Source organism: Mesocricetus auratus, unplaced genomic scaffold, assembly GCF_017639785.1.
Source record: "Mesocricetus auratus isolate SY011 unplaced genomic scaffold, BCM_Maur_2.0 Super-Scaffold_100025, whole genome shotgun sequence".
Classification (NCBI taxonomy): Eukaryota; Metazoa; Chordata; class Mammalia; order Rodentia; family Cricetidae; genus Mesocricetus; species Mesocricetus auratus.
The window spans coordinates 14,116,761-14,136,068 of NW_024429206.1; the positions used below are offsets into that span (position 1 = coordinate 14,116,761).

General features: G+C 48.8%; 1 protein-coding gene across 2 annotated transcripts in view; it reads left to right on the forward strand.

Annotated features, from left to right (window-relative positions):
• Positions 1-19,308, forward strand: part of Tmem120b (transmembrane protein 120B) — a 41,774-nt gene that overhangs the window by 12,158 nt on the left and 10,308 nt on the right. For both annotated transcript variants that reach the window (XR_002385020.2, XM_021233342.2), the window contains exons 2-6: positions 8,300-8,418; positions 9,947-10,063; positions 12,912-12,971; positions 13,502-13,597; positions 15,773-15,862. Coding sequence is in view for 1 of the 2 variants with exons in the window: in XM_021233342.2 (XP_021089001.1) it covers positions 8,300-8,418; positions 9,947-10,063; positions 12,912-12,971; positions 13,502-13,597; positions 15,773-15,862 (482 nt within the window). In the remaining variant the exon portion in view is untranslated. The remainder of the gene's footprint in view (positions 1-8,299; positions 8,419-9,946; positions 10,064-12,911; positions 12,972-13,501; positions 13,598-15,772; positions 15,863-19,308) is intronic.

The following is a 19,308-nucleotide window of genomic DNA, read 5'->3' on the forward strand; positions in this document are numbered from 1 at the left end:
AGACCGGAGCATGAAGGCCATGCTGTTCTAACAAAGGTTCCTCAAGTGAGACAAGATTCAAGGAGGCTCCTTCCTCCCTCCCTTCCCCACGTGAGGAAGGTTCTAGGTGGGGTTGTGAGTGAGGGTTCGGATGGATTTTGAGACAGGATCTTACTGTGTATCCCCAGTTAACCCAGAGCTCTCTGTGTAGACCAGGCTGGCCTCAGATTCACAGAGGTCCACCTGCTTCTGCCTCCTGAGTGCTGGGATTAAAGGTGTGCGCCACTCCACTTTAAAAAAAAATTTATTGATTTTTATGTATTTGGTGTTTTGCCTGTATGCATGTCTGTGTGAGGGTATCAGATCCTCTAGAACTGGAGTTGCAGACAGGTGTGAGCTGCCATGTGGGTACTGGGAAATGAACCCAGATCCTCTGGAAGAGCAGCCAGTGCTCTTAACTGCTAAGCCATCTCTCCAGCCCCCCTTTTTATTTTATTATTTGTTTATTGTTTGGTTTTTCTTTTCTTTCTTCCTTTCTTTTTTTGGTTTTACGAGACAGGGTTTCTCTGTATTGTTTTGGAGGCTGTCGGACCAGCCTGGCCTCGAACTCACAGAGATCTGCCTGCCTCTGCCTCCCGAGTGCTGGAACGCCCCCTTTTTTAAGGGCAAGGTTTTTTTGTATCCTATCTTGTCCTTGAACCCTGATCTTCCAGACTCCATTTTGCAGACATGTTAGAGTTTTGTGCTACCATTCCTTGACCTCTAATTGTGTGCTACTGAATAGAATAATGGTAACTGCCTTAAGCTCATGGACTTTGGGTGGGGTAAGTGTTGTTATTTGGCTTAAGATTAGAAATTAGAAGAAAAAGGTAAAAGAAAGTGTTGCAGGAGAGAGAGAGAGAGAGAGAGAGAGAGAGAGAGAGAGAGAGAGAGAGAGAGAGGAGTAAGAAATGATGAGAGAGAGTGTAAGTGGGCAGGGATCTGTCCTGTAAAGGGGTCCTTTGCACCTGCATGCAGACTGGCTCTCATGGAACTCTGGGCTGACCAGAGAGCTGCCTGAGTGAATCTTGCCAGGTTACAGGGCAGGCCAGAGTAATGCCTGAACCTTTCAGTGAGAATTTAGACAAGGCACAGGAATTTAGAGTTGATCCAGAGGACTGACTGTGCCTTATGTGGAAGGTAGCAACTGGAAGTCTTTAATGATTAATGTGGTCAGGACCAGACCCATACTGAGTTTTCTTTTTTGCAAGTGTCTGGCTGGAGTAACTTGTCTTTATGTACATTCTGACTTTGGGATTCTTAGGGCGTTGGGGTAGTGGACTTGTTGTTCCAGGAACAAATGTTCCAGTGAATGAGGTAGAACCTGCATGGGCCTCTGTGACCTTTTCTCAGAAACTGTATGGTGTCACCTGTGGCGCATTCTGCTGGGCCATCCGTTGCTACTCAGATTGAGGCGGGGGTGGGGAACCAAGTCCCCACTTATTTTTTTTCTTTTAAAATAATTTAGCCAGGTACGGTGGTGCGTGTCCTTAATCCTGGTACTTGAGAGTAAGAGGCAAACAAATGTCTTCACAATCAGACATTGTCTCAAGACAAAATACCCAGAACTATTAGGGACAATTATTTTTTGCAACGGTGTATATTTGGAAATAGCTCTATCTTGATTATAGAAACAGGCAGGTAAAGGGAAGGAGGGGCAGGGAGCTATTACTCAAAGTGACCAGGTTTCATTTACACAGGATGAGTGTATACAATGGTAGAGGCTTGCTTAGAGTAAGTGGTATCCTGGGTTCCATCTCTAGCACTCAAGAATGAATGAATGAATGAATTAATTAATGGGTGGGGAGGGGCAGAAAGAACCAAGATGAGTAAACCCCAGAGGTTTTCTGCAGAGTACCAGGCCGGGTGTGGAAGTACATGTCTTTAATTCCAACACTCAGAGGGTAGAGGCAGGAGGATCTTTGTGAGTTGAAACCCAGTCTGTTCTCCATAGGGAGTTTCCAGATCAGCTAGTGCTGTACAGTGAGACCCTGTGTAAATAAAGTAAAATAAAATTACCAAGAGTGTCTTTTATGTCAGCTCTTCATTTTATTTCTCTACTTACCCCGTAGTCCTGGCTAGCCTACAGCTTGCTGAATAGACTAGGCAGGACCTCAATTCTGCAGCAATCCTCTTGCCCCGCCCTTCTAAGAGCTGGGATCATGCAGGTATGCCACCACACTGCCTGGAACGTTCTTTTACATACACAGAAGTAAATAAGAGGGTGAGAGGAGACCTTTGGAGGTGAAAGGCAGGTCCACAGTATGGACTGTCTCCGGGGTCTCATGGTTGTCCACTCATCTGCACTCCATCACCATAGACATTAAATCTGCTTACTGTTTTCTTTGTATGCCAATCATACGATAAAGTGCTTTTAGTTTTTATTTAGGTGCTGGGCATTGAAAGCAAGGCATCACACATTATGTTTTTGTTTCTTTCCAGACAGGGTTTCTCTGTATTGTTCTGGAGGCTGTCCTGGAACTCGCTCTGTAGACCAGGCTGGCCTTGAACTCACAGAGATCGCCTGCCTCTGCCTTTCGAGTGCTGGGCTTAAAGGTGTGCACCACCACTGCCCCCACATAATGTATTTTTAAGGAAAGGAAGACAGCAGGCAGACACACAGAATACAACCTGGGAGAACATGGGGCAGAGTGTCTAGATGAAATCTGTAGCTGAGTGCCATAGTGCACAGCTGTAATCCCAGTCCTTGGGAGGACCCCTGCGTGAGTTCAAGACCGATTGGGCTACATAGAAAAGTAAAGTGAGCCAGGGTTACATAGCATGACCCTGCTTCAAAAAGAATAAAGGAAGCCGGGCGGTGGTGGCGCACGCCTTTAATCCCAGCACTCGGGAGGCAGAGGCAGGCGGGTCTCTGTGAGTTCGAGGCCAGTCTGGTCTACAGAGCGAGTTCCAGGACAGCCTCCAAAACAGTACAGAGAGACCCTGTCTCGAAAAACCAAAAAAAAAAAAAAAAAAAAAAGAATAAAGGAATTGGCAACAATGGTGATTTCTGGGGAAGAGGAAGAGCAGTTGGAGAGGTTCTCAACCTTCCCACACTGCAACCCTTTAATACAGCTCCTCATGTTGTGGTGACCCCCAACCATAACATTATATTCGTTGCTACTTCATAACAATAATTTTGCTCCTGCTATGAATCATAATGTAAATATCTGACATATCTGCAATCTGATATACAATCCCCAAAAGGGGTGGGATGCAAAGGTTGAGAACCACTGGATTAGGGGCCTAAAAAGAGCTGACTTCAGCTGTGGCAGTGTTTTAATTTTTAACAAGGATAATGTCTTCATGTTTGACTTGTGAAATTAAATATTAATTCACACTGGAGAGGGCCTGGTCAGCATCTGGCTGCTCGTTCCACACCCTTTGTCTTATCTCTCGAAGGTAGAACCTAACACTTAAGAGTGCCGGGAGGCTGTGTAGCCTTTTATCATGTGGGAACCTCTCGTGCAAAGGCACCACCTTCTAGTCTGCTATCTTGGGTCCCGCCTTCCCTGTGATGTCTGGGAGGCTTTCCTTTGTTGCAGATATGTGTTGCCCTGAAGCATCAAAAACTCATTTACACGTGGTCTCTCTTCTTCATTGTATTTACGTATTCATTTCTGTTGATGGGGCCTCACATGTGCTACATGCCCGGGGATAACTTGTTAATTACAGATAGCGAAAGTCAATCATGCTGCAGTAGAGACCGGACATGGACACACACACACGCACAGGTACACGTACACACACACACACACACACACACACACACCTCCCTCCCTCCCTCCCTCCCTCCCTCCCTCCCCAGGCGCTCTGAGATGATGTCTCACCTAACGCCGCTGTGTTCCTCCTGGTGGGGAGCCAGAGCATGGAGCACCACATCCAAGCACTAAAAAACCAGAATCAAATCCTAACGAAGCATCAGATTGAACGCAGGTTAGAGACATTCTCTAAATGATGTAACTGGACTCCGTAAAGATGTCAGTTGAGAGATGGGGGTTGAGGTTCCGTTCCAGGTTAATGAAGAGACAAAAATACATACATGAATACTCAGTGTAAAATTGAATGGGACCCAAGATCTGAAGGACAAATGCCATAAAAGGGACAGTTGGGCCGCAAGATGCCTTAGCAAGTAAATGTGCTTGCCTGCCACCCAACCTGGTGACCTGAGGTCTATCACTGGGACCCACATGGTGGACGGAGAGAACCACTCCTGCAGACCGTCCTCTGACCCCCCCCATGTACACTGTCTTAGCTAGGGTTTCTATTGCTGCAACTAAGCACCACCACCATGAAGCAAGTTGGGAGGAAAGAGTTCATTTGGCTTACACTTCCACAGCACAGCTCATCACTGAAGGAAGTCAGGACGGGAACTCAAACAGGGCGGGAACCTGGAGGCAGGAGCTGATGCAGAGGCCGTGGAGGGGTGCTGCTTACTGGCTTGCTCCTGTGGCTTGCTCAACCTGCTTTCTTTTTTATTTATTTATTTATTTATTTTGGTTTTTACCAGACAGGGTTTCTCTGTATTGTTTTTGAGGCTGTCGGTCCAGCCTGGCCTCGAACTCACAGAGATCCGCCTGCCTCTGCCTCCGGAGTGCTGGGATTAAAGGTGTGTGCCACCACCGCCTGGCTCAACCTGCTTTCTTACAGAACCCAGGACCACCACCAGTCCAGGGATGGTCCCACCAAACATGGGCTGCCTCCCCCACCCCATTGATCACTAATTGAGAAAAGGTCCTACAGGTGGATCTCATGGAGCCTCAAGTGAGGCTTCCCTCCTCTCTGACGACCCTAGCTTGTGTCAAGTTGACACAAAACCAGCCAGGACACACACTGTGGCAGACAACAAGCAAACAACCACACACAGAATGAACACATGTAATTTAAAACATTTTAAAGAGATAGTTGGCATCTGAATATAACAGATATGACAGCTAACTCCCTGACGTGTTGGCACTGGGGTGGGGTGGGTGGGGCAAACTTCTTTGGCAAAGGGACAAATAGATACGGATTTTAAATTTTTAAAAATTTTAATTTTATGAGCATTGGCGTTTTGCCTGCAGGTGTGTCTGTGTGAAGGTGTCAGATCTCCTGAAACTGGAGTTACAGACAGTTGTGAGCCGCCATGTGGGTGCTGGGAGCTGAACCCAGGTCCTCTGGAAGAGCAGCCAGTGCTCCTAACCGCTGAACCATCTCTCCAGCCCCTCTTTTTTCTTTTTTTAAGCTTTGGAGGCGATATGGTCTCTGTCACTGCCACTCACTCCGCTGATGCAGTATCAAGCAGTCACAGACCATGTGTGACAGGCGTGACAGAGCATCAGTAAAACTGTATGTGTGGCTGCTACAATTCCAGTAACTTGTAATGTTCACAGGGTGTGGGCTATTTTAAAATAATTGTTATTTTCAACCCTTCAAAACCCACTTCTGTCTTACAGCCTCCACAGAATTAGATGGTGTTGGGAAAACAGTACACGGGATAAGGATGTTGTTGGTTATTTTTTGTGGGAAATTACTTACACGAGAAACTGAAAACCCAGGTTAGTCTCTGCAGCCTTTCAAGACCCGACCGGAACCCCGAAAGAGAGTGAGTGCCCCTCTCCTCAGTCCTTTATTCCAAGCACCTAGATCTCTGTGTACAAGATGGCAGGTTGACCTGGTGGGTACTGATCCCCATTGAGAAGAAAGTGCACCCCAGGAGACAAGTACATACTGAAGCTCTCATGACTGGGGAGTTTAGAGAGCGTCAGTATTCACATGACTCCTGAAAGTCTGCACTTGTGAAATCATCTTAGGATAAATAGCATATTAGGAAAACATGACTTTCCCCTCTGGTGTCCCCTCTTTTTCTCCTCTGCTAAACATGCTTCTGTATCAGCTAAGGAAATGTCTGTTTAAGCCAGGTGTGGTGGCATGTGCATTTGATCTTAATTAACACGAGGGACAAAGAGGCATTCAGATCTCTGAGTTCAAGTCCATTCCTGTCTGCATAGAGTTGCAGGTCAGCCAGAAAGAAAGGGAGGGAGAGAACAAATGAAATTAGCTCTGTTGCAGGTCAGCCAGGAAGGAAGGAGGGAGAGAGGGGAGGAGGGAAGGAGGAAAGGGGAGGAAATGAAAATGGTTCTTTGGACTTTGTCTACTGTTCATTGGTTTTAGCTTCATGCTGCAACCCTCCTGCTTTCCCTGTCACCTCCACAGACATTACTCACTGGGAGTCCAGTGTGGCAGCAATCTGAGGACTCACTGCAGTGCCTTCTCCCAGCATTGGGACAAGTCTCTTGTTAGATAGCTCAGAAGGGTTATTTCCAAGATGAATACCAGGTTTATTGAGTGATGATGTCTGGGGCAGGGAAGATGTCTGGTTGTGGAGGGTGGTGGGAATTGGAGCTTTTCTTAGCTGACTTAGCTAGAGCTCTCTTCATAGCGAGGATCAAAAGCTCAGTGAACAGGAAGTAGAGAGGAGCTTACCGGTCCGTACAGCCCATGACTCAAACCCAAGAGCAGAAATCTGTGTTGTGCTGTTACCGTAAAATACTTGAGACTGGTGCTTTATAAGGGGGAGAGGTCTGCTTTGGCTCATAGTTTTGGAGGCTCGAGGCTGCATCTGGCAAGGGCCATGCTGTATGTCTCGGGGTAGATAATACCATAGAATATGAAGTGAGTAGTGAATGAAAGCCGGGTGTTGATGGCGCACGCCTTTAATCCCAGCATTCTGGAGGCAGAGGCAGGAGGATCTCTGTGAGTTCGAGACCAGCCTAGTCTATAAAAGCTAGTTCCAGGACAGCCTCCAAAGCCACACAGAAACCCTGTCTCGAAAAACCAAAAAAGAAAGAAGGTAGTGAAGGAGTGGGTGTGTATGGAAGAACAGGAAGAACATGCGTTGAGAGGTTGGGGGAGAAGCCCCAGACTTACACATCACAGTATGTTCTTGTGAGGCCCGATGGAGTCCCATGAGACTTAACCGTCTCCTGCAACTTAGTCCTTTCGACAGCGTGCTGCCTTGACCTAGTTACCTCTCACTTGTTCCCAGCAATTGAAGATCCCAGCACATAACCTTTGGACATAAACCTAAGCCGTAGCAGATGCTATGAGAATTTCATCTCATCATCCCTGGATTCTCTTTTCATGCCTGGCTTCCTTCTTAGGAAGACTTGGCCCACTTAGACTAGAGTGAGGGTACCTAGGGGAACAAAACATCTTTCATGTAATCCTTCTAGCCAAAGTCCCAGGACTGGCTCTCATTGGGTCAATAGGAACTATGTGTTTACCAGTGAGGCAAACAGACTAGAGAGTGATGATTGGCTGACACTGGACATGTGACCAGCTGGACTGGGCATCTTCTGCTCGGCCAAACCATGTAGATGAAGAATTGACAAGGGGTAGCCTGGGCATGTAGTTTACTTGGTAGCGTGTACGTCTGCATGCATAAAGCCCTGGGTTTGAGTCCCAGTACCACATTGGTGGCGTGTGTTGTCATATGGGTGTAATCCTCATACTGGGGAGATAGAAATAAAGATTCAGGGGTTCAGGGTCACCCTCAGCTACACAGTGAGTTCAACACCGTCCTGGGAAGTTTGAAATCCGGTTCCACAAAATCAAGAAGAAACATTTGCCAAGGACGCTGAAAATGCACTTCAGTGGTAGAAAACATGCCTAGAGTACACAAATTACTGGCCTCGATCCACAGACAGACAGACAGACACACACACACACACACCACGCATGGCAGCCCTTCCACAACAGGACAGGTTTGGTTGTTAACATCAGAAAGAATGAGATAGGCATATGCCTTAATCCCAACACTCAGCAGAGGCCTGGGGAATTTTTGTTCAAGGCCAGCCTGGTCTGCACAGTGACTTCCAGGACAACCATGGCTACATAGAGAGACTCTGTCTTTTTTTTTTTTTTTTTGGTTTTTACGAGAGACAGGGTTTCTCTGTATTGTTTTGGAGGCTGTCGGTCCAGCCCAGCCTCGAACTCACAGAGATCCGCCTGCCTCTGCCTCCCGAATGCTGGGATTAAAAGCGTGCGCCACCAACGCCCTGCGAGAGACTCTGTCTTAAAAAAATAATAATAATTCAGGAAGGACGTGAGGGGGAGAGCCGGCACTTATTCCACAGCTTTGACGTCCTGCCGCCTTCCACAGTCAGTTCTGATTTTCACTGCCCATCCCTGGTAGTTGTACCGTTACGCTGTCTCCCGAGACTGCTCTCGTTGTGTGTCCAGACCTGTGAAAATGATGTGTCTGTGTTCCGTCCTCCCACCACGCTGCTCTGCCCTCCAGGAGACGCACAGGATCTACAAGCAGAAGCTGGAGGAGCTGGGGGCGCTCCAGACGCAGTGCAGCACTTCCATCAGCAAGCAGAAGAGACGCCTCAGGGACCTGAAGCACACACTCCAGAGGTGAGGGGCCATGCTCGCAAGCTCCCCCGGGGTCTCCTGCCCCTGCCTCCACCCAGCTCACTCCATAGGCAGCTGAAGAAGATGACCTTGAATCTCTGGCCCTCCTTCCTCCCCTTCTGAGTTAGATTACAGGTATCAATCACCAGACGTGGTTTACACAGTGCTCGGTTCATTGGGATGGAACCAGGGCTTTGCACACAGGAGGTGAGCTTCCACCAAAGAGCTGCACCCCTAGCTCTCCCCTGGGTCTAAAGGGACAGAAGCCCAACACCAAACTGGCGTAAGAAGAAAATGGAAATTTTAATGGAAAAAAACCAAGGGATAGCTTCAGGCATCCATGGATCCAGGGGTCAGGGTGTGTTTCTAGGATTCTGTTTTTTTCCTCTGAATTCTGCTTTTCTCTGTCTTTTGCTGTCTTGGTTACTGAGGTGGCCACCTGCCTGCTGAGCTCAGATCCTCCGGTCTTCCTGACTAAGGAAGACTGGGGCTTCCAGCCTCTGTCTTTTTGGTAATTGTGTGCTGATGAGGCTGTTTGGACACTGGGTGCTCATTGGAACCCTGGTAGATATAGTAGAGCCCACAAGGCCATCTCTGACAGACACTGCTCAGCATCACAGAGAGGCACTAGCTGAGGAAGCCTGACCCGTGAGTTAGGGCCCTAGACTGAGGATCCCTCCCATTCCAGGGTGTGGCATCTCCCAATATGGTTCAGTTTTTCTTCGTTTTTTAAAGACGGGGTGTCATGTAGCCCAAGGTAACCGCTAATTGGCTGTATCCAAGGATGACCTGAACTCCCAATCCTTCTGCCTCCCTGTCCTCCAAGTGCCTCTGCCTCGTCCTCTTTTTGGGGGAGGTGAGGGTTTGGTTTTTTGAGACAGGATTGCTTTGTGTAACCCTGGCTGTCCTAGAACTTGCTTTGTAGACCAGGCTGGCCTGGAACTCAGAGATCCACCTGCCTCTGCCTCCTGAGTGTCTGTAGTGCCAGTGACCTTGTGGTGGTGGCCACACCCTCTGGGCGTGATTTCGGGTTTAGACATGACCCCTCATAAGGTAGAGGCGGGGCTGGCTCCCGCTCTCTTGGGGTTGCAATGAGAGCATCAGAGGCTACATCTTCTGGAACAGGAAGACTGTGGCGGGATTGAGGTGTGTGGTGCCACAGCACCCCGCTCTCCTGTCTTCCTGAGGGTTGCGATTATAAGCACGTGCCACCACACTGGCCTCCAGCTTGGCTTTCTGGTTTTGACAAAGAGCAACGGGAAGGCCTGATTGGTTGGCTGCTAAGGCTTTCTCGTGCCTCTAGGCAGTCAGTCCACTTAGACGTCTTTAAGTTCTGTGACAGTAGAAGCAAACAGCCTACCCACCCCAGCCCATCAGCTGCTGTCGCTGAGTCTCCTTCCAGATGCTCTGCCTCGTCTCTCACATCTTCTTTACGTGGCTATTTGTGAACGCCACCCTCATTTGTCGGGTATGGGAGGTGGTGTCGCCAAGGTCTCAAGGCTACGGGAGCTCAGCGTCAGTCTCATTACAGGTACAAACGCCATTCCAGTCAAGAGGAGGCGGAGCTCATCCAGCAGATAGGCGCCAACATTAAGGAGCGGCAGAATGTCTTCTTCGACATGGAGGCCTACCTACCGAAGAAGAATGGGTAGGAGTAGGAACGCCCCACCCCCTCCTGGGGTATGGGATTCAAAGGAAGGGGGGGATGGGGGCAAGAAGGGGGGAGAGGGCACTTGTGTTCCTGCTCCTCCCAATCCAGGAGGAGCTGCAGTCCTCCCCTTGTGTCTGGAGTGACGTCCCGGGGGTGACTCTTGTGAGTTGGCACCTGATCCCTGTGTGTGCCACCTGGGGTGGAAAGAAAGTGTTCTCCCTCAAGAGAGCCAGCATGTATTGAGTGCGTTTTGCATGCCCAGCATTGACTAGACATGCCCGTGGCAGCTGTCACTTTATCCTCAACAGCCTGCTGTATTAGAGTGAGGCATTTGCCCCTTTTGTCTCCCTTGGGGCTTGGAACCAGGGCACCCTGGCATGCTAGGCAGTGTTCCAGACTCAGCTACATCCCCAGCCTTTTTTTTTTTTTTTTTTTAGTGTTTTAAGGAAGGGCCTCAGTATATTGCTCTGGCTGGCCTGGAACTCTCTGTAGACCAAGCTGCCCTCAAGCTTGGGGTGTTTGTCCTGCCTCCACCTCCTGAGTGGCTATAATTACAGGTGCGCGCCACACTCTGCCCTTACTTACTCTCTGTTTTTGAAGCAGGGTTTAGCCTGGCATGGAGTCAGATCTTTCCCGGGGAGGTTCCTGTTAGCCTGAGCTAGAAGGGTGTGATGTGGTGACCCTGGGACATTGGAGCCCATCCCTCGTTTTCCCTCCTTTTGCTGTGCTTGGATTACAAGCTCCCCACGTTGGCTGGCAGTCGTATCAGCAGCTCCCTCCCTCCGTCATCCGTGACCTACAGCACTGTGTTACTCAGACTCGTTTCCCCAGCTTTCTGCTCCCCAGCCGTTTGGGCGTTCTGCATCAGTTGGGAGTCTGTGTCACGCAAGCTGGACAACTCAAAGTTGTCTGAGAGGAAATGGGGGGGGGTTTATAGCACAGACGTAGTACAAATGCAGATCAGGTGTGAACGGATCCTGCCATTTAGATGCTGTTAGAACCCACTTCTCATTTAACTTTTTAATTGTCTTTCCCAGTATGCTATTTATGGGCAATTCTTTCTCTATAAACTACTCCACAGCCATGATAGGAAAACTCTGGCCATTGGTTTTTCATTGGTTTAGATTGTGTCACGTGATTTTTTTTTTTCTTTTTACGAGACAGGGTTTCTCTGTATTGTTTTGGAGGCTGCCCCTCCAGCTAGGCCTGGAACTCACAGAGATCCGCCTGCGTCTGCCTCCCGAGTGCTGGGATTAAAGGCGTGTGCCGCCACCACCTGGCTACGTGATCATTCTTAACCCAATCAGGAGGATGTGCTGCTTTGATAAAGCTGAGTCCTCTGAAGGGATCGCATTGCCCATGCAGGATGTAGGGACCGAGTGTTAGGTAGAAACACAGGTGTCCTTTTAACACTTCACGTCTTCTCCGACCAGCAGTGCTCCAGAAAGCCACTCATGGTGGGAAAGAAGGGCACCTGCTCCCATTGCTCCTCCCCAGCTTCTACTCAGTCTTCAAAGCGCAATCCATGCGCCATCACCTCAGTGGAGTCTTTCCAAAGCCACGTCAATCATAGGAATATACCCTTCCTCTCTACCCGCAAGGATTCAAGGAACCTTTGCACCTTTGGTAGTGTGTTGGAGCACAAGCTGTTGAACAGAGAGAGACCTAGCCATGCCATGGCTCACATAAGAGAGTTTCTCCTGGAGCTGGAGTGATGGCAGAGAACCTGGGTTCAATTCCAGCACCCACGTGGTAGCTGGCAGCTGTCTATAACTGTAATTCCAGGGGATCTGATACCCTACTCTGGGCTCTGAAGGCACTATACACATGTTGTATACAGATGTACATAGGCGCAAAACATCGATACACATATGAGAGAGAGAGAGATTGAGAGAGAGAGCATGAGCATGTGAGTTTGAGAGAATCTGAGGCTAGAGGCCAAGAGCCATGGGCTCATGAGACCATCCAGGGGCCTGTAGTTTCTCCAGCTGTTGCTTCCCTACCCCTCAGTAGCTGTCTTCTTCTATGAGGACGTAGACACTTTCCACCATCACAGCTTCAGGAAAGGAAAAGAGGGAAGGAAGAAAATGGTCCCTTAAAAAAAAAAAAAACAAAAAAACAGCTGCCATGTCTTATGACAGTTAAATAGATAATATACATTGTGACCCCAACCTACCCTTCTGGCATGCATACCCAGTGGAAATGAATGCTCATGTCCCTACGTTTACTTATGTGTATGCATGTTTGGGGGCACATACATGTCCTTGGTGTGTATTTGGAGGTCAGAGGACACCTTGCAGGAGTCTCTTCCCTCCTTCTATCGTGTGGGATCAAACTCATGTCATCAGGCTTAGCAGCATGTACTTTTATCCATTGACTCTTGTTAGCTTAGAGTCTTTTTTTTTTTTTTTTTTGTGGTGTTTTTTGAGGTAGGGTTTCTTTGTGTAGCCCTGGCTATCCTGGAATTCAAACCCAGAGATCTGTCTGCCTCTGCTACCCAAATACTGGGATTAAAGGTGTGTACCACTCCCAGCTGGCCTAGAACCTTTTTAAAATCGACCTAGATGTTGGATAAATACCTTTGATTCTTTGTAAGTTAGTTACCTGCTTTTATCTAGCTGCAAAGGAGGCTGGGAGATATGGCCTGTAAGTAAGCCTCAGTGGGAAGCAGATGGTCATACTGCTATGTATGAAGTTGCCATACTGTCTAGTTTACCATTGTTCCAGCCACGTGGGGCCCATTGGACTGTTAGCTTATCATCCTGTGTTTTAACATGAGGTGCTCAATGTGCATTCACTAAGCTTGAAAAGTATTGGTTGCACCCTCACAGGTCTTTCCTTCCAGGCTCTACTTGAATCTGGTTCTTGGCAATGTGAACGTGACCCTCCTCAGCAACCAGGCCAAGTGAGTATGCCTAGATCCCGACCAGTGCCAGGGAAGCCAGCCTCTTGTTCCTTTTCTGGGGGACGATGAATTGAAGCTAGGGTTTTTGCATTGGATCAAGACTTGTTAGAAGTTGAGGCTCTGGCTATCTGGCTTTCTGATCCTGCCCACCTCCATGGGGGAGCTTTTGAGGACCTCTCCCTCCCCCATTTCCCATGAGAGTGACATCTACTCTCCTACACCTTATCACAGCATTTGTCCTGGAGAACAGAGTCCTGCCTAACCAATCTAGGTGACATTTCCAGGTGGCATTGGCCCTTGTCTCTGCTGCAGTCTTTAGCTGAGGGTAGAGAACTTGTCTTTGACTTGACCCATGTGTCCCCAACCTGACCCCAAAGTCTTTTGTAGTTGGTCCTCTTGCCCTCACTGGACATCGCTGGTTGAAGGTTCTGCGGTAGATCTATGGGCAGGTTATGGCAGAGGGGGCAGCTGGTGAGGCAGAGTGGAAGGGCAGCAGTATGAGGCCTTTCCTGGGATCTCTGTCATGGCAGGTTTGCATACAAGGACGAGTATGAGAAGTTCAAGCTCTACCTGACCATAATCCTGCTTCTGGGTGCTGTGGCGTGTCGCTTTGTCCTTCACTACAGGTAATGGGGCATGGCTGTGCGGGAGAGGACATGGGAATACGAGGAGGGAGTCCTCAGGGAGGCAGTCTTTTCTCTTTCCCCAACCTGTGACTGGTATAGGATGGGGAGGACCGGTTATGGCTGACAGGAAGTAGCATTCCCGCCCATCCCGTATCCATCTAAGCAAGCTTCATGGAGTAGCTGCCAGCAGGATCTCATGACGTAGCCATTGACAGAGTCTAGTGTGGTTTCCCTGTAGGCTGGAATGGGACACGGCCTTAGCATGGATTACAACACTGACATGCTGTAGCATGGATGAACTTTGACAGCATCATGCTAAGTGGAAGACGCCAGGTACAAAGGCCACATACTGTGTATGTTCATTGGTACACAGTGTCCAGAAAAGGCAGGTTCAGAAACACGCAGTGAGGGCAGAGCTTGCCAGGGGAAGCAGGAGTAGGGAATGACAATTCATGGGCAGACGCATTTCCTTTTGAGAATGAGGGAATGCTCTGGAATTAGTCAGTGATATAACAGAATGAGCAAAAGACACCAAATTACATCTTGAACATTTTTTAAATTTATTTTTTGATATGTGGTCTCTTTGTAGCCTTGGTAGACCTGGACCTCACTATGTAGCCCAGGCTGGCCTAAAATTCACAGAGATATGCTGCCTCTGCCTCCCGAGTGCTGGAATTAAAGGCATTCACTCCCCAGTCTTCAGATTTCATATCTTAGAAGGGAAAATGTTATGGTATGTGAATTATATTTCAGTTGCATATAAATAAATCAGTAGGGCTGAAGATGTAACTCAGGAGAGAGTTTGCTTAGCTTGCAAGGAGACTTTGGTTCAGTCTCCAGCATTGAATAAGCCAGGTTTAGTGGTGTACCCCCCTAATCTCAGCTCTTAGAGAGTGGAGGCAGGTAGATTAGAAGTTCAAAGTCATCACTGGCTGCAAGAGAATTGGAGGCCAGGGTAGAGTGTATAAGACCCTATCTCAAAAAAAGAAAAAGAAAAGATTGATGCATAGAAAGACCAATGCATACAGAAATAAAAAGAGCTATCCACCCAGGCTGTCTGGGTTTAAACCCTGGCTTTGAGACTGAATGGCTGTATCTACGGGCAGATTCCCTAGGGAGTCCTCGGTCTCTCCATTTGTTAGACTGTGGCAGCAGGCCTTTCAGTGAACTCACGTGTGTGTGGTAGTACTCATGTCTGCCCATCACTGACCGAAAAGGGAGGGATGGCAGGGAGAGCTGAGCTGAGGATGGAGACAGGAGCCATACTGCTAAGAGGGTCTGGTCCACTCCCCTCACTGCCTGGGTTTTCTGCCTTAAAGGGGGAGATAGTTAAGGGTGGCTTAGGCATTTGCCCTAAGTGTCAAGGTTTACTTCCTAGCATGTGTTTTGCTGAGTCCAGCTGCTGGCCTGGCTACTTGAATTTCTCAACAAAGGCCCTTGCAGGCTCTTAGTCCATGCCTGCCTGCTGCCAGTGCCTGGCTCGTGCCCTTGAGGGCAAAGGCTGCACACACAAGTAATGCCTGCTCATCTGCCCCCTTGAAAGAGAGTTCTTGGTGTGCAGTCACAGGTCCTTACGCTGGGGCCTCTGGGTTCCTCCCTGGGCAGCCTGTGGTTTTGTCAGGTGCTAAATCATTGTCTAAATCTCTCCTAGAGCCTGGACATTCCCATTTCTCCCCTCCTCTTATTTATACACGTGTCTAATTTATCCCTTGGACAAAGTTCCACCAACTGGAGAACACAACAAAAACACATTCTGTTACCACTCAGGAGGCCAGAAGTGAGAGGTCAGGGTGAGGCCAGAGGTGAGAGGTCAGGGTGAGGCCAGAGGTGAGAGGTCAGGGTGAGGCCAGAGGTAAGAGGTCAGGGTGTCACAGGACGGTGCTGGTGCTGAGCTCCTAGATAGCTCTCATGTGGTCATAGTCAGTTATCGACATTTTCAGCTTAAACCTGTTATGTTCCGGTTGCTATGTGGGCTGGATGGCTAGGGAGGGAACCTCTGCTAGACCTCGGGATGTGGGTGGGGCCAGGTAAAGACGGCACAGGGACTGGGTATGGGCAAGAGGAGGCATTCAAGAACCGGGACAAACCCTTGGCAGTTCTGGTCCTGGCTGTCTTGTCAGGGAGAGGGGAGAGCTCATGCTGTTCTCTTCCCTAAGGGCTGTTTCTCCCAACCAGGGTGACAGATGAAGTCTTCAACTTCCTGCTCGTGTGGTATTACTGCACCTTGACCATTCGGGAGAGCATTCTCATCAGCAATGGCTCCAGGTAACTAGACGCCAGCTTATGGCGACAGTCAGTTGGGGCAACAGAGAGCCAAAGAGAAATGTTGACCGCCAGGGTGGGGGAGACCGTGGCTGATGCTGTTGGTATAATGTCACCTACTTTATGGTCAGTCTCTTGCTGGCGAGCAGCAGAAACCCTAAGTCAGACTGATTTCAGGTCGTTAGAAACCTGTCACCTAACAAACAGTAGGTTCACTGGGAATGACGTCAGGTAAGGTCTCGTTCAGGTCTCAGACACTGCAACTGATACTCTGCATCCCTCACCCTCCCGTTCGGTGCTGTCTGTTTTCGGCCCTATATAGGGTGTTGCAACAGCCCTGGGCTTATGTCCTCACTCCTAGCAAACACAGCACATTTCCTTTCTTCTGAGAGACTTCCCCAACCTTGTCCCCAGAGAATGAAAGGTTGTGATTGGCCAGGCTTGAGTGGTGTGTCCATCACAGCTCCAGGGACAGACCTGGGCTTTCTGGTGGACTCTCAGGTGGAAGGCAGCTCTCCAGAGCTCAATGTGTTTATGACACAGAGTCGAATGGAGCTGTTGTTATTACATACAGCTGAACAAGGAGTCAGAGTTACTGCATACAGATAAACAAAGAGGCAGGGGTATGGTATACGTCTGGACCAAGGAGACGAGGGCTAGCTGATCTCGGCGGGAGCAGCCTCTGTAGGGGAGCAACCTTCTCCGTGTATAACTGGGGGAGGAAAGCTACAGTGGACATTTTCTGCACGTAGTTATCGGCGTTATACTTGGACTAGGAAGGCAGGCTTTGCCATTTCTGAGCCTAGCTCAGGGTTGCCTTTACCTTTTTCTAGTGGGTCTGAGGCTTGGAGGTCTCTGACATGGCTGTGCTCATGTCAATATTACACATTCACTCAGGTTTCCTCTGCTCCCCACGTGCGAGTTCTCACCTTCCCCTAGGTCCATCAGCAAATGGAAAGAAGCATCAGGAGTGGGGGTGGGTCCCGGAGGAACACTGTTGCTGGGAGAATAAACAGATTTTGGTGAAAGGGGTGGAATGTCTTCCACAAGAGAAGTAAGGAGGAGAGGGGACCAGCGAGTGATACGGGTCTTCAGGGCGTCGGAGCAGCTCTGGAGCACTGGGCAGGCTGTGGTCTCCCTTTGGATTGTTTCAGTGTCCCTTGGGGAGCCACCATGTCTTAGGGTCAGTGTGTGAATCCAGGCAGAAGGTTCCCAGTAGTTCTGGATTCAGGAAGGCCCACTGTTTTTTCTTTATTTTCTGTCTGCACTGCCTGCCTCTGAGTGGAGTCTTGGATCCCAGTTAAGATCCACGATCTGGGGGACTGGAGAGATGACCCAGCAGTTAACAGCACTTGCTACTCTTGCAGAGGACCTACATTTGGTTCCTAGTACCCACATGATGACTCACAACCATCTATAACTTCAGTCCGAGGGGATCCAACACCCTCTTCTGGTTTCTGAGGATACCAGGCACATATGTGGAGCCCATACATACATATAGGCAAAACAGCCATACACATAAAATAAAATTAATTTTTTTGAGACAGGGTTTCTCTGTAGCTTCGGAGGTTGTCCTAGAACTCTCTCTGTAGATCAGGCTGGCCTCGAACTCACAGAGATCCACCTGCCTCTGCCTCCCGAGTGCTGGGATCAAAGGTGTGGGTCACCAACGCCCAGCAAATTTAAATTTTAAAGAAGATTTTAAAAATATTTTTAAAAGACCCCTGATTTGGGGCTGGCATGATGACTCAGTGGGTAAAGGTTCCTGACACAGAGCTTTGACCTGACTTCAGTTCTGGGACCCAAATAATGGAAGGAGAGAAACAACTGTAAAGTTGTTTTCTGGGGGGCTAGAGAGACGGTTCAGTGGTTAAGAGCACTGGCTGTTCTTCCAGAGGTTCTGAGTTCAATTCCCAGCACCCACATGGTGGCTCACAGCCATTTATAGTGAGATTTGATCCCTTCTTCTGGCCTACAGGCATCTATACAGATAGAGCACTCATACAGAAATTCAAAACAATTTTTTCTGACCGCCACACATTCCCACCCATAATAAACAATAAATATATTTTAAAAGATCCGAAATATTCTTGGAGTGGTGGCCCATACCTTTCCTCCTAGCGCTTTGGAGGCAGAGGCAAGTAGACCTCAGTGAGTTTGAGACCAGCCTGATCTATAAAGTGAGTGCCAGGACAGCCAGGGCAATACAAGAGCCAGCCCCCCAGTCATGTGACATGGCCTCCCTTTCCTGCCTGGAGCTCTCCTGCAGCAGCAGGTTCTTCCCCTGAGCACTGAGCCAGCTGGAGAGGTAAGGACAGTGCTGCCGGCACACCAGGGGGCAGCAGTGCTTAGGGATGCAGCTTGTAGCATGCAGACGAGGTCAGTCTTTCTGAGTGTCTGCATGCCTCCTTGTCCTGTCCCTGCCACTGTTACCATCTCCATTAGTTCCTCACAGTGCAAGTCAGCCCGCTCCTCAATTGATTGATTGATTGGTTGGTTGTCTTTTGAGGCAGAGTCTTCAGTAGTATCCTAGCCTGGGCCCCTCCTGCTTTAGCCACTTCAGTTGCTAGGATTTTCAGGTGTGTACCACCATGTCTAGCAACAGTTCTCTTCTGCTGGTTATTATTGAAATGGGGTCTCACTACGTAGCCCTGGCTGACCTAGGACTTGCTGTGTAGACTAGGCTGGCCTTGAACTCACAGCGATCCCTCTCTTCTGGCTCCCAAATACTGTGAATAAATGCATGTGCCACCACACCTGGATCCACACCCCACCCCCTCACCCCACCTTTTTTTTTTTTTTTTTTTGACTTTCTGGTTACCTGTCTTTTCCTGTCCCCATGAGTTTGCTGTTTAGCTCGTTGTTTCTGTTACACACATCAAGAGTATTGGGGTGCAGGAGAGAAATGGCTCAGTGGTTGTTAAGAGCATGTATTATTCTCACAGAGGACTGAGTTTGATTCCCAGCACCCACGCCCGTCAGCTCACAACTGCCTGTAATACTAGCTTGGGGAGGGGGTCTAATATTTGAGCAAACACACATACACCAGTCACACACACTCACAGATAGATAAATGGATGGGTGGAAGGACAGACAGATGGACAGACGAACGGACACACAGTAAAGGACTACTGAGAGCATGGTGGTCTTTGGTAGCAGTTTCCATGTTGGAGTAGTTTCTTGGCCTCCATGCTTGCCTTAGTATGTTTAGTTGTGCATGGGCCGTTACCAGAGAGAAAAGAGAGGGTCCCATTGAAGGACAAGGCTCTTCAGGGACACTAAAAGCATCAGGAGAATGGAGTTCCAGAGCCATGCCTTGCTTGCCTTATTTTATTTTATCATTTATCTATTTATTTTTTATTTTTGTTTTTTTGGGACAGGGTTTCTCTGTGGCTTTGGAGGCTGTCCTGGCACTAACTCTTGTAGACCAGGCTGGTCTCAAACTCACA